Source organism: Pinus tabuliformis, chromosome 5_2 (assembly GCF_031772625.1).
Source record: "Pinus tabuliformis cultivar Carrire ecotype Pingquan chromosome 5_2, CPIR1, whole genome shotgun sequence".
Classification (NCBI taxonomy): domain Eukaryota; kingdom Viridiplantae; phylum Streptophyta; class Pinopsida; order Pinales; family Pinaceae; genus Pinus; species Pinus tabuliformis.
The window spans coordinates 1,065,086,078-1,065,101,885 of NC_142306.1; the positions used below are offsets into that span (position 1 = coordinate 1,065,086,078).

The following is a 15,808-nucleotide window of genomic DNA, read 5'->3' on the forward strand; positions in this document are numbered from 1 at the left end:
TGCCCTTTGGCTTCCCTCTTCTCCATTGATTTGGCTTTTCGGTTTTCTCTGCGCGGGCTTTCCATTCAGCCTCCTGGCTTTTCGGTCGCAGTGTGTTAAAAACTGTAATAGAGCCCCATTTTTCAATGATAACAGGCATACACAGGGACAACATTGTTTAACGGACATGCCACGTCCCAATCGCAATTGCAATCGGCATTAGTTCAGCCTCTTGAACTATCAGGAGCATTTCTTAAAGCATTTTTGCCTTCAAACTGCACGCAAAGCCAATATTCAAATACACAGGAAATATGAGAAAAACCAGTGAAACTGTTAAAGGGGCAGACTTCAAATTTTATTGTACCCTCATCTATCCCTGCATCGGGTCCACAGTGAAATCGCAATCGGTAGTGGCAGCATATCGCGCCATCCCTTTATAACTTGCAATGGTCACTTCTAACATGGCGGACGCGACAGAGCTTTAAATCAATTATAATTTTGCATTCGGTCCGCAACATTCATCGCAATCAGCACTTGCCTTTGGCGGAGGTCCGATGCGATATCGTTAATCGCTACCGGCGATTGCAATGGGCTGCTTAACACGTTGTAACTCCCGCTCCCGAAGTGCCGATGCGATATATGTCGACAATCGCAAATCGCAAAGTTTCAGGTCTAGACCTTAACGTAGACCACTCACTTATAGCGATGCGATATTATGTGTCGGACCCGATAAGACTCAACGCTCCTGTGCATAAAATTTCAAGTCTGCTTTCTGCCTTGGATAATGTATTTGCAATATATATGTTTTGGCCTCCGTTTGCGCCTCCGATAGTGTATTCTGTGCATACTTATATAAATTCTGCCTTTTCCGCTCCGATAGTGTATTTGCATATAACTAAGTCTTTTTGCCCCTGATAGTGTATATGCAATCCAACTAAGTCTTTCTGCCTCTGATAGTGTAAATGCATGTATATATATGTTTTTGCCACCGATAGTGTTAAATGTATATATAGATGGGTTTTGGCCTCCAATAGCTCCCGATAGTGTAAATGCATCCTTTGCTCTTCGATAGCTCTGTTTGCTTCCTCCATTGCTCTGATGGCTCTGTTTTCTTCCTCCAATGGCTCTATCTACTCTTTGCTCTGTTTGCTCCTCTAGTGGCTCTGTTTGCTTCTCTTGGCTCCTCTGATGGCTCTGTTTGCTTCCTCCAATGGCTCTGTCTACTCTTTGCTCTATTTGCTCCTCTGGTGGCTCTGTCTGCTCTTTGCTCTGTTTGCTCCTCTGGTGGCTCTGTTTGCTCCTCTTGGCTCCTCCGATAGCTCTATTTGCTCCTCGAATATTGCCATATTGACATCAATGACAATCTATGTCAATAGGATTCACAGATGCAGATTGGGCAGGCAATTCAGTGGACAGGAAAAGTACCTCTAGGTATTGCTTCAGCGTTGGATCAGGGATGGTTTCTTGGTGTAGTTGGAAGCAGAAATTGGTAGCATTGAGCTCTGCAGAAGCAGAGTATATGGCAGCAAACACAACTACGTGCGAAGCTATATGGCTTCGGAAGCTTCTATAAGCTTGTCAGGCGGAGGATGGAGGCAACCAGTGTCTACTGTGATACTTAGAGTTGCATTAAGCTCTCTGAGAATCCAATGTTTCATGACAGGTCGAAACACATAGATATTCGGTGTCATTTCATCAGAGATTGTGTACAACGTGGAGCGGTCCAGCTACAATATGTTCCCATAGAAGAGCAGGTTGCAGATATAATCCCAAAAGATCTAGGGAGAGCTAAGTTCGTCTATTTCAGAGAACATATGGGTATGGTGGAGAACCTGTTTCAATAGCAGGGACCGATTATTTCAGATGCTTCTCAGTTGTAGTAGTTGCAGTTGCAACAACAACAGATGGGAGGGATGTGAAAAATTGGTGACCCAATTCACTACTGCAACAACTGATTATATTTCTCTTACTGAATCAATTTATTTATAGTATTATACGGTAAACATCGAAATAAATACAACTGTAGCCTTTACAACTTAAATAATCCTATGTTGTTCATCATCAGGATAGATCCATGAGTGAATAAGCCAGAACTCAATAGGGTCAATAAATAAAGGTGTGGGCTAGGATGGGAATGAATGACAACCGACAAGTTCTGATGGAAGGAGAGTGAAACAATAGATAATGATTTAATTTTAATTTTAGTTTTTAATACCTAGTTTTCTTTAAAGATTATTAATAAATTTTTGTTGTTTATTATTTAATGATTATAAAATAGTTTTCATTATTTTATTAATTAATTTTCATTAGTTTTTATTAATTATAAATTAAAGTTGAGTTTAATGTTTAAAATTAAATGTAATGTTTCAAATCAAATTAAATTTTTTTGTTGGAATTAAATTGTAATTGTAAAGTCTTTAATTTTATTAATAATAATTAATAACTACTATTTGTTTAATTATTATTAACAAATATTAAATAATTGACTAAATTACAATGAGGTACCCCTGTCCCCCTAAGACATCAATTTTGATCTCGGATCTTGCTTCTTGTTGTTGGAAAGGCATGTCCTCTATTGAAACTAAACACCATCACTAAACCAAGCCATTGAACCTCACCAACTATCAATTTGCGGGGGGTTAATTAGTCCCTATGAAAGTAGACCACCTACCTTCCTTCCTTCCTTTGTTAAGCCTTCCTAGATAGGCATGCGAAGCCCACTATATTAGTGGGAAGGTCTACCTGATACAGGTAGCCTTATAAACTTACCTTGGGGTCTTGGAACTAATTCCCATACACATTATGTATGATGGACTCATATTCTTCCACCATTGCATCTTTCCATACATGATTTTGTACTGCTTCTTCAAAAGTGCATGGTTTAGCTTGAATAATGTTGCTCATGGCTACAACGTATCCATGGAACCAACATGGTGTCTTGCTTTCTCTAAAGATTCCTTTGGGGGTAGCATGACTATCAACATCTTGTAAAGTGTCACGAAGCCATAATGGTCTCTTTCTAGCAGGAGGATCACATGGAGGAGGGTCCATGGGCCCCATGGGTTCATCAGCAAGGTCAGGCTCAGACTCACAATCTTCTTGAGCATCTAAGGCATCATCTTGACTTTTAGCATTAGCAGGAGGAGGAGGAGTGTCTCTTGCCTTTCCAAGAGTTGCATCTTTATCGAATGTTACATCCCTGCTAAACTCTATAATTTTTTGACCAGGCACGAATATTTTGTAAGCTTTAGAATTTTCACAATAACTGACAAACGTACCTTTCTTACCTGAAGCTTCCAGCTTGTTCCTCTTTTCCTTTGGCACATGAAAGTAGACAGGGTAACCAAAGATCCTCAAGTGCCCAACCTTGGGCTTTTCACTAGTGAAGACTTCTTCAGGATTCTTGTTGTTTAAGGCTCGGTGTGGAGATCTATTTTGGACATAGACAACAATGTTAGCAACTTCTCCCCATAGAAACTTTGGTAGCTTCTAATCATGCAACATAGCTTTGACTACTTCCATGATAGTTCTATTCTTTCTTTTGGCCACACCATTTTGTTTTGGGTTATATGGTACAATGGTCTCTTTCCTGATTCCAACTTCTTTACAAAAGTCAATGAAATCATTTGAAGTGAACTCTCCTCCATTGTCAGATCTGAATATTTTGATATGCTTTCCAGTTTTCTTTTCTACCAAAGCTTTGAAGTCTTTGAACATGTAAAATGCTTGACCTCTATTTTTCAAAAAGAAAATCCATGTTTTGCGAGAAAAATCATCCACAAAAATTATATAATACAAGTAGCCACCAAGAGAAGTTATAGTCATAGGTCCACATAAATCAGAATGTATAAGATGAAGTACCTGACTGGTTTTGCTTTTGCTTGAAGGGAATGGTCCCTTTACATGCTTTCCACTTGCACACCCTTGGCAGACCCCATCATGATCCACTCTAATCTTTAGCATTCTAGAAACCATCTTTCTCACATGAGGCAATGCTTTATAGTGTAGATGTACGAACCTTCAGTGCCAAAATTCACATTGATGATTGTGGTCATGAATCAGTGCATGGATTGGTCTTCCATTGACTCTATAAAGACCTTCAAATCTTGGTCCCAAAGTGAAGGCATCTCTCATGCTAGATCTCATTGGCCAAGTGAGAACTTTCCCATTTATGAAAACATCTTTCATTCCTTTATCTTCTAAGGCAGATATAGGTAGAAGATTCTTTTTCAAACCAGGTACATACAAAACTTCTTGAAGAGATAGTTTTACCTTGATCCAGATGAAAATAAACAAAACCATATTCCTTTATAGGATATGTAGAGTTATCTCCAAATGTAATTTTCAGATGTCTCCCTCTCAACTAGATTTTGGTGATGGGGCACTTTTTTGGATTGAGAGACATGAATTATGTGATGAGACACACCCCTTGAGCTATTCATTGCACCTTTTCATGGACAAACATGCCCATTTAATGATGATGTCACCCTTGGAGAGATTTTTACCCGTGTGGGGGTTATTTGAGGTTCTTTTCATGTTTATTCATTATAGAGGCTATCTTTGGTGGTTGGCTTGATGACCTATTTACCTTGTTGATGGATTTCACACTTTTGGGGGCTTTTAAGCCTAATTTTGAGTTACATCAATTGGTTGCCCTAGTGTAAATAGGGGAGTGATTTACCTCCTTGATTCATGATCACTTTCACATATGATATTCCTTTTTTCAAATTTGTTGGGAGATTAGTGGTCTGGTCCTTTTCGATATTAATTGTTATCCTTTATATCCATAAATACATATGTATTATACTTGTAAATTATATGAACTAGCGTTGCCTTTTTTGTGTGTGTGGGCATGTGCCTTGACTGGCATTTTTCTCTCTACTATCCTAGCATGACAACTTCTTGAATTGTATGGTTTGTGTATATGATTCTTTTAAATAGTTTTATTGTAAGGGGATTGGCGTATAAATAAATGTCATATGCTAGGATTTTGTTCTGACCTAAGTTTGAAAGTCAGGATAGATATTTGCAGCCACTGACTGACAAGCTCTTTAGTGACTACTAAATTTGATTTCTCAAGATACTTTATGGGTAATTATTATTCCTCCATTTTTGCAGTATGTGCAAATCACTTCTACATTTGTTAATTGAACAAGTTTCTTATGGTGTATCCTTCTCTAATGCTCACCTTTAATATGTGTGTGTGGTGCACAAAATGAAAATATGTACCCACTTATGTGCAGTTACACAATTAACAAATTCCTAGATCACTTGAATTACACTATTCTAACAGTTTCTCTGCATTGCATGATTGAAGGTTGGGCCACTTGTCGCATACTACAAGATTCCTCTCAATCAAGTACTTTTGGTATTGCTTTTCTCTCTCAATCCTATTAAATTCAATTATTTCTTTCTTGAGTTTCTGCACATTTTCAATCTTTTACAATAGCACTTCCTTTCGTATCTGTTAAAGATTTCAGTTCTCCAAAATAGTTTAATTATTCCTCTTATGAAGAGATTAGCAATCTGCAAAAAGAGGCCACTGCTACCCTTATGGTAGAGATTGCAAATCCACATTATGCATACTGTAAATCCGTATGTTTTGTTGCATAACGATACTAATTTATTATTATTTTTTAGATATTTGATGATATGGATCTGCCATTTGCAACACTCAGACTTCTGCCAAAAGGTGGACATGGAGGCCATAACGGGTAGATTTTAAATATATCCCAGGCCACTCTCATTTAATATTACTGAGTCGTTGTCTCTAATTCCAAAACTGCGCTGTCTTAGTTTGGTGTAAGAAAGACTTTGCATTTATTTGCTTGTCATGTCTCTATTTTAGTCTATTTTATTTTAGTAATTCTTCTTCTTGGTTTCTGGCTTTTTCTGAATTTTGATTTCTCGTGAAAACTCACTGCAAGTTTTGTTTTGTGAGATATTTGTTAGTCATTGCCTTTGTCAAAAATAGCCCTTGTTATTACTATACTTTAGCTACTTTATTTTTTTCTGATCTCCTTTGGTATTTGGGAACTGGTTCTCTGTCTAGAGGATCAGTTGGCTCACTGGATTCCATTATTTCCTACTAGATTTATCTAGGTTTCACCGGAATGCAATAATTTAAAGGACTTAGCTAAGTCAGCATCCCAAATTGTCTGTAAACAACGCAGATATGAATTTTAACTGTTAAAATATATATTAATGATTGTCAAGGATACGTGCTAGCAATATGATGGGTGGGATGAATAAGGCTTATAAAAATAGATGTTGAACACACTGCAAAATACAGACTTTGTACTTGATTCGATGTCCAAGCTTTTATGCATGTAAAATTCAAATTCGGTTGCAGCATGTGAGCTTTCTATGATCCTTGTTGCTTGGATTTAAATTTGCTCGCTGCATATAAAACACAGGATGAAAAGCGTAATTAATCATTTCAAAGGGAGCCGTGAATTTCCACGTTTAAGAATTGGTAAGCACTGCCCTCAATTAGTGTCATTGTTTTTGAGTTTCTATATGAGATGCTCACCACTTTCCTTCACTGCCAAATGTTAAATGGTTTCCTAATCATTTTCAGGCATAGGCAGGCCACCTGGAAAGATGGACCCTGCAAGTTATGTGCTTCGACCATTCACTAAAAGTGAACGGGAAGAGGTATTCCTCGTGTTCTTTTCTTTTTTTTTATTCAGTAAATTACTAGACGCTGTGACCAGGAGTTTGTGTTTTCTCTGAAAATTCACAAGATCCTTAACAACTCTATTTTATGAGACATTAGAAGAGGGCCAGCTTATGAAGGATTAAAAAGAAAGAGACAAATGCACCAAAATCTGGATGGAGGAAAAGAGAACAATTTGGGGGGGGAATAGAAAACAAAGGAAGTGACTAGTTAATAATATGCTGAATGAACTAAAACTTCAGTAATACATCCCATAACTGGGGTATTTCTGTTTTCAAGATGCTTAAACAGAATTAATTTTGTACTTATGAACTGACTGATAATCTTCACTCTACTACAAGTTTACTAATATTACTTTGTGGGTTGATGCAGATGGACTTCACTCTTCAAGAAGGATTAGATGCTATTAGGATTCTAATAAATCAAGGCTTCGACAAAAGTGCTACTATTGTCAACAGAGCACAAAAAGCTAGGATTCAAAATAGCTGAATATTTTAATGCCAAAGGTTTTGCCATTTACACTGTATATAAGTATATTGTTACTAGGTTTGTTTTACATGGTTTAACGCTGCCGTGCTTCCAAAATTTCTTGTGCTAGATCAAGAGTAAATAGTAGTGTGCCGTGAACCTTTCATACCATCATTATTATCTATTCATTTTGTAATAGATAACATTCATAATTTTCTACTTTTAGAATATACTGTATACATAATAAGGGGTGTGGCAAATGCTAACAGGTATTCCTTACGACGGTAGGCAGGCTGGTTATTCAGCGATAATGGTTGGTTTTTGAGAGCATCACTCTACTACAGGCTTATGAATTTCACTTTGTGGGTTGATGCAGATGGACTTCACTCTTCAGGACGGATTAGACGCCATTAGGATTTAAAAAAATGAAGGCTTTGACATAAGTGCTCCTATTGTCAACAGAGCACAAAAATGCAGGGTTCAAAATAGATACATATTTGAATGTTAAATGTTTTGGTATTTACACTGCCCATAATTATTTTGTTACTAGGTGTGTTTTACATAGTTAAAGCTGCTGTGCTTTCAAAATTTCTTCTGCTACATCAAGAAGAATGAATAGTATTGTGCCTTGAACCTTTCATGCCATTATTATTATCTATTCATTTTGTAATAGATAACTATCTATATTTTTCTACTTTTATATTATCTTGTATGCATGATAAGGGGTCCCATAGATGCTAACAGGTATTCATTAGGATGGTATGCGTGTTGGTTATTCCGTAATAATGGTTGGTTTTCTGAAGCATTTTTATTTGTCCTTATGATCACTCTTCACAAGCATACGCATACCATGTTGTAGTTAATGGAGGTTATAAAACAAGAAAGAAATGAAACCGACAGGAAATTGAATACAACCACACAAGTAATAACTCAGGATTTATGTGGTAAAACCCTGATAGAGTGTCAAGGAAACATCCATGGGGCAAGGGATTGGAATCTCTATTCAATCAATAAATGATTCTCCTTACAATAGTTCGGGCATTCATCAGTTTTATATGAGTCTCCTTAGTTACATAACTGATGTTTTGGTATAAAAACTAACTTATTAATAACTAATACATTTTACCCAAATTTACATAATTAGTTGTCAATTTCCAAGAAACTCCATCTTGACAACAATTTTCATAATCCCTTGCCCATGCCAAGAGAAGCTAAACACCATCGCAACCTCTCTACTGTAATTGGCTTTGTGAATATGTCTGCACAATTCTCTCGTGTATGGACCTTTTGAAGAGCTACTTTTCCGCCATCGATCACGTGTCTCAGAAAATGATACCTTACATCAATGTGCTTGGTTCTGTTGTGATAAGCAGGATTTGTAGTCAAATGAATAGCACTTTGACTGTCACAAAGTACATTCACTTTCTCCTGCGTCCTTCCAATCTCATCAAGTAGACCCTTTAACCAAATTGCTTTTTCACTGGCATCTGAAGCAGCTATATATACTGCTTCTGTAGTGGACAATGCAACTGTTTCTTGAAGCTTTGACATCCAACTAATTGCTCCACCTGCAAGAGTAAAGACATAACCTGTAGTAGATCTTCTTTTGTCCAAATCACCTACATAATCAGCGTCTACATATTCGCAGACTGATCCTTCACTATCATTAAAGATGATGCAATGTTCACTTGTGCCTCTTAGATATTGAAGCACCCATTTCACTGCTCGCCAATGTTCTTCACTTGGATTTGCCATGAACCTGCTGACAACTCCAACTGCATGTGAAATGTCAGGTCTTTTAGATACCATCGCATACATTAAGTTGCCAACAGCATTTGCATATGGTACATGAGACATATACTGCTTTTCTTCATCAGTTCTAGGACTCAAAACCGAAGAAAGCTTAAAATGGGAAGCTAATGGAACATTAACAGGTTTCACATTGTTCATACATAACTTTTCAAGTACTTTCTCCACATACTTATGCTGTGATAACCAAAGCCTACCATTTTTCCTATCTCTGTGTATCTCCATGTCCAAGATATGTTTTTCTGCTCCAAGATCCTTCATATCAAACGTCCTAGAGAGCTGAGCCTTTAACCTGTTGATCTCTTCCATGCTTTTTCTTGCAATAAGCATATCGTCAACATACAAAGCTAAGATAATGAATATGCCATTGAAACTTTTGAAGTATACACAATGATCATACTCACTTCTAATAAAGTTCTGGCTCACCATGAAGGAATCAAACTTCTTGTACCATTGTCTGGGAGATTGCCTCAAACCATACAATGATTTCCTAAGCTTGCAAACTAATCTTCTGTTGTGACCTTGTACAAAACCTTCTGGTTGTTCCATATATAACTCTTCATTCAAATCACCATGTAGAAAATATGTTTTAACATCTAACTGTTCTAACTCAAGGTTAAGTAATGCAGTTAGTGCCAACACAGTACGAATAGAAACAAGTTTTACAACTGGTGAAAAAATCTCATGAAAGTCAATACCTTCAACCTGAGAATACCCTTTTGCTACCAGTCTCGCCTTATACCTTTCGATACTTCCATCAACTTTCCATTTCAGTTTGAAGACCCATTTGCATCCAACAACACTTCTCCCTTCAGGAAGTTCTACAAGATCCCAGGTATTGTTCTTGGCTAAGGAATCTATTTCTTCTTCCATAGTCGTTTTCCATTTTTCGCTATCCATATCGTCTACTGCTTCTTGATAACAAAAAGGTTCCCCATATTCAGTAATCAAAGCAAAAGATGAAGCAGAATCTTCATACCTTCTGGGATTCCCTTGTAGACCTTAGAGTGATTGGTTGCTGAATTGGTTCAGAAACTTCAAACAGCTTCCTTTGCATCTTCAACAACTTTTTCTCCAAAAGTTTTTTCTTCCTTTTGACTGTCATCGAAAGGTTTAGTCTCCAATTGAATTTGTTGATCTGGCGATACCTGTTCCTGTTCAATTCTTTCAACATTTGATTTTAAAAGAGAAGATTCATCAAATGTTACATTTCTACTAATGACTATCTTCCGCGATGTAGGATCCCACAACCTATATCCTTTCACTACATAGTCATACCCAACAAAGACATAACATTTCGATTTTGGATCTAATTTTGAATGCTGATTTTTAGGAATAAGAGAATAAGCATCACAACCAAATATCCTTAAATGTCAATAATCACAAGACTGACCTGTCAAAATTCTTAAGGAATTTTACAATTAATTGCTACTGAAGGTGATCTGTTAACTAAATAATAAGCAGTGGACACTGCTTCTGCCCACAACTCCTTTTGCAAGTTAGCATTGCTAATCATGCTTCTGGCTCTTTCCATAAGAGTCCGATTAATATGTTTAGCAACACCATTTTGCTGAGGAGTATAAACAACAGTTATGTGTTTAACAATTCCTTCATCCTTACAATATTGTTCAAATTCTATTGAAGTGAATTCACCACCATTGTCAGTTCTTAAACATTCAATTGATTTTCCTGTTCTTTTCTCTACCATAGCTTTAAATTGTTTAAATACATTGAATACATCAACTTTCTTTTTTAGCATAAAGACCCAAACTTTACAGGAGAAATCATCAATAAACGTTAAAAAATATAGAGCACCTCCATATGATACAACAGGAGATGGTCCCCACAGATCAGAATGAATATAGTCTAAAATATCTTTACTATTATGATTCCCAGTTTTAAATCTTTGTTTACACTGTTTTCCATACACACAATGTTTACAGAAATCCAACTTCAAGGATTTCAAATCAGGAAGTGATTTACGTTTCATTAGTACCTGAAGACCTTTCTTGCTCATGTGACCTAATCGTTGATGCCATAGGTGAGTACCTTCTTCTTCTTCTTTTTCTGACACAATTGCTACTTCACTGACCTGAGTACTTCCTTTGAGTCTGTAAATATTTCCGACCTTTTCTGCTTTCATAACAACTAGAGCGCCTTTAAAGACTTTCAGCACTCCATTCTGACTTGTAAACTTATAACCATCCGAATCCAACACTCCCAAAGAAATCAATTTTTATTGAAATTAGGTACATGTCTAACACTAGTTAATGTTCTAACTGTGTTATCATACATTTTAATCCTGATATTTCCCATCCCAACAGTCTGACATGATATATTATTACCCATAAACATTGAACTACCATTTACATTTTCATATGAAGTAAACCAATTTCTGTGTGCACACATGTGATGAGAAGCACTAGAGTCTAACAGCCAACTTTCAAAACCCTGAGAGACATTACATACAGGTGAAGTTTCATCTATCATACATAATTCTTCAGTAGATAAAACTTCGTCTATCATACCTGAATCAACCTGATTTGCTTCCTTCTTTGGGTTATCCGATTCTTTTTGTTTTCAACAGTCTTTCTTTAGGTGTCCAATTTTATTGCAGTGCCAACATTTTGCCTTACACTTCTTTCCCTTTGATTTAGATCTGGAAGACCCCCTTGTTTTTTCTCCTCTTTCCTTTGACCGTCCTCTAGCTATCATGGCTTTTGATGCAGCTGTTTCAGTACTGGATTTCCTTCGTACTTCTTCAGACAAGAGAGCTCCCACAACTGATTCAAATTTCAAAGAATCAACGGTGCTCAAGCTGATTGAAGTTACGAAGTGATCCCATGATTCGGGCAGAGAACACAGTAAGGTTATAGCTTTGTCTTCTTCCTGAATTTTAACTTCCATATATGTTAATTGGCATATAAGTGTATTAAAAACATTCAAATGTTCTGCAACTTTTGAACCCTCCTTCATTCGAAGACTGTACAGTTGTCTTTTCAAATAAATTTTATTGGTTAACGACTTTGTCATATATAGTTTTTCCAGTTTTTCCCATAAACCTGAAGCTGTACTCTCTTCAACAATGTTGAAGAGAACTTCATCCGCTAGGCATAACCTGATGGTACTGAGAGCTCGGGCATCCAAGTCCTCCCAGTTCGAATCAGTCATGCTTGCAGGTTTCTTATTTGCCCCGTCCAATGCCTTGTGCAACCCTTGTTGCACCAGCAAATCCCTAACTTTCAGTTTCCAAAGAGAAAAATTGCTCTTGTCGGTGAATTTCTCCACCTCGAATTTTGCATTCGACATCTTGGCCATTTCTTTCCTCCTAGGATTTCAGTCTTTCAACTAGGGTTTATTTTTGGTTTCCCTTTCTTCAAAAAAACTTTTTTGGATTCAAAAAATTCCCCCTTTTTCAAACAAAGAAACCCTTCAACAGATTTAAAAAAAAATTGTTTTTCTTTCCTTCAAATTAATGAAAATCCTTTGTTTTTCTTTCCTTCAAATTTTAATGAAAAACCCTTTGTTTTTCTTTCCTTCAAATTTGAACAGTTCCTTCAAATTAATGAAAATCCTTTGTTTTTCTTTCCTTCAAATTTTAATGAAAAACCCTTTGTTTTTCTTTCCTCCAAATTTGAACAGATCCCTTTGTTTTTCTTTCCTCCAAATTTGAACAAATTTCTGGAAAAATTTCCTGGAAAAAATTTCTTTCAAATTATTAAAAAAAAATTACCCAGATCTATTTCTGCTAATCGAATTCCTCTGGCGACAAGCAAGCCAGGCTCTGGGGTCCCTCCTCGATGGCTCTTCTTTTGGCGGTGCAGACTTATTTCTGCTGGTCGCTGGTCGAATTTCTCTGGCGGCAATCAAGCAAGGCTCTAGAGCCCCTCCTCGACGGCTTTGGCAGCACGTAGAGGCAACACACTTCTGCACACTTCCTGGCAGCACACACCAGACTCAAATTTCTCTGCTCTGGCAGTACGCAGAGGCAGCACACTTCCGCACACTTCCTGGTAGCACGCGTCAGACTGGTCACAACTTCAACGACTCTGCAAGGCTCTGGAGCCCCTCCTCGACGCACAGCTCTGGCTTCAGCATTCCACGACAGGTCCGTGGCAGGCTACGCCCTCTAGCACGGCTTGAGCACTCCACGACGGCGGCAGGACGCCCTCCAGCATGGCTTCAACACTCCACGACGGCGGCAGGACGCCCTCCAGCATGGCTTCAACACTCCACGACGGCGGCAGGACGCCCTCCAGCACGGCTTTAGCACTCCACGACGGCGGCAGGCAAAGCCCTCCTCTCCAACATCGGCATGGACTCTGCTGAGCAACCCCTTAAAAAACACTGCGTTTCCTTTTCTTAAAAAAAAAACTGCGTTTCCTCCTGTAATCTTCTGCTGCTCCGTTGATTTAAACCGGCGTCTACTTTTCCTCGAAACCACTGCGGACTGGGTAATATGATGGCTCTGACACCATTTGTAGTTAATGGAGGTTATAAAACAAGAAAGAAATGAAACCAACAGGAAACTGAATACAACCACACAAGTAATAACTCAAGATTTACGTGGTAAAACCCTGACAGAGTGTCAAGGAAACATCCATGGGGCAAGGGATTGGAATTTCTATTCAATCAATAAATGATTCTCCTTACAATAGTTCAGGCATTCATCAGTTTTATATGAGCCTCCTTAGTTACATAACCGATGTTTCAGTATAAACACTAACTAGTTAATAACTAATACATTTTACCCAAATTTACATAATTAGTTGTCAATTTCCAACAACAAATGAAACGAGTTTCATTTACCTCTCTAAATGCAAATTGATTGAAGGTACTTGGGAAAGGAAGGAAAATTTATGAGAACATGCCTTGGGTATCTAGGTTTTCCGAATAATATGAATAACTCAAATTAACTGAAGCTGCTGTTTTTGTCAATTAGCTTGTACATTCCTCTTATGGACATCATAAGCTTAACTATATTGGTTGTTTTCTATTCACTTGAAAACCAAAGTTCATGCAAAGTTACCCTGATAAGGGCGACCTTTGTAATTGTTTCTCTCAAGATTCACATACATTTAGAAAGTGTAATGAATTAAATTGGTTCAACTGATATAATGAACAAAAGTTCATTAATTGAATATTCAAGATAAGAAGAATGAGTTGAAATCTGTAACGGACAAGTAATATATATTATTGAATAAGATTTCATAAAATGAGCCTTGTGGCTATATGGTTATAATGCATTGACTAGTCACGGAAGCAGCAAAGGGTTGTGTTCTTTATATTATATTAATTTATTTATATATTTTATATTCATTAAATTGTCTCTCTAACGGTGTGAATAGATGTTTTCCTATATTTGGGTTTAGTCATGTAACACTATCATTTAATTGTAAATCCAGAATCTCATAGAATCTTGCAAAGCTGCTGGTGCAGTATACATAGGAGAAGGATTTACTCTAGTCAAACTTACTAGTATGCAATCTATTTTACTAAACAGTGGAAAGAGAAATAGCAACTTTAATGACACATCAAACATAAAGAAAAGAGTGTCAACAATGTTCTAAATTTTGTGCTTCGTTGTTGGCACCTCACATGGTGAGGCCCTTGGGAATGATGCCATGACTTCCACCACTCAGCGCTGTTTCCCAAGTGGAATCTAGAACAAGGTGATTCCGCAACACTATGATTTTGTAGCACAATTTATAAATAGCTTGCAAATATAAATTAACACATAGGGGTGAAAGCAGATAATAAAATGAAATTAATTGACTTGCAATAATATAGAACTCACCATTATATACAAAGACTGTAAACATAGTGCCTCACCTCGAATGGGCCCCATCAAGGCTTGACCTGTGAATAGGTGCTATGAAATCACTAGATTAGAGTAGTTGTCATACACTGTGCATAAAACTAAGAAGATGGATATACAAATATATTGAATAGTTTATATTAAAAACAATGTTTATTTTACTTACACTAGCACCAACCATCCTTGTTTTAGAGGATCATCACTATATATAGAGGGCTTTCCGCCTTCATAAATGAAGCGGTAGAGTCCTTTAGATTTCGATCACAGTTCAAATGATTATATTATTTTAAAAACAATTATAAGTACAAATAACTTTTTCTTGTTGAGCGATTCTATGAATGAATGATTTTTTAATGACGTCTGTTAGCGCTCGAATTTGCCTCAGGCTGAGGAAGGCGAAACTCAAGGCAACATCAAACCAAGCTCAGCCTCGTAGCTAGCCCTACGAGGACAGGAGAGGGCTCTCTCCGGGTCTATCTCGGCAAAAGGTCTTCAAAGGGGCTAAGATGACCGATATGAATACTCATTTTAGGCTAGTAAATTGATAAGATAGTTTGATTTAAGATTTTTAGGGTTTTGTTGGAAAACAGGGAAAGGCAATTTTGGGTGCGGGGATTGAATACTCATTTTAGGCTAGTAAATTGATAAGATAGTTTGATTTAAGATTTTTAGGGTTTTGTTGGAAAACAGGGAAAGGCAATTTTGGGTGCGGGGATGTGACACAGTTTTTGCAGAGGTCTTTTTGGGGCAAGGTAGGCAATCGTCCTGATGTCTTTAAAGGAATTGAATGGATAGAAATGACTAGTGAGGAGCTAAGGAGAGCGAGAAAATTTCAGGAGTTCTCCTTAAACAGATGAAAACATAGATATTAAACAAACTTAAAGGCAGAGCATACAAGATTATGAATTCTACCTTAACACTTCATTTGTTTAATTTGCAAAAGAGAATAGTAGGAAAATGATACACATAACAAACTTACAAGTACATGAGAGAAACACACCATCAACACAAATAACCACAGGAATCCCAAATAGTGCTGCAAAACCCTGGTCTTT

At 37.2% G+C, this 15,808-nt stretch overlaps 1 protein-coding gene across 1 annotated transcript in view; it reads left to right on the plus strand.

The window, feature by feature from the left end:
• The window catches only part of LOC149162915 (peptidyl-tRNA hydrolase, mitochondrial-like), a 131,277-nt gene extending 123,451 nt beyond the window's left edge, over positions 1-7,826 (plus strand). Inside the window, exons 5-10 of the mRNA XM_089435307.1 lie at positions 5,297-5,347; positions 5,620-5,693; positions 6,396-6,454; positions 6,560-6,636; positions 7,031-7,164; positions 7,503-7,826. Coding sequence (XP_089291433.1) covers positions 5,297-5,347; positions 5,620-5,693; positions 6,396-6,454; positions 6,560-6,636; positions 7,031-7,147 — 378 coding nt within the window. The 3' untranslated portion in view covers positions 7,148-7,164; positions 7,503-7,826. The remainder of the gene's footprint in view (positions 1-5,296; positions 5,348-5,619; positions 5,694-6,395; positions 6,455-6,559; positions 6,637-7,030; positions 7,165-7,502) is intronic.
• The last annotated feature ends 7,982 nt before the right edge of the window (positions 7,827-15,808 follow it).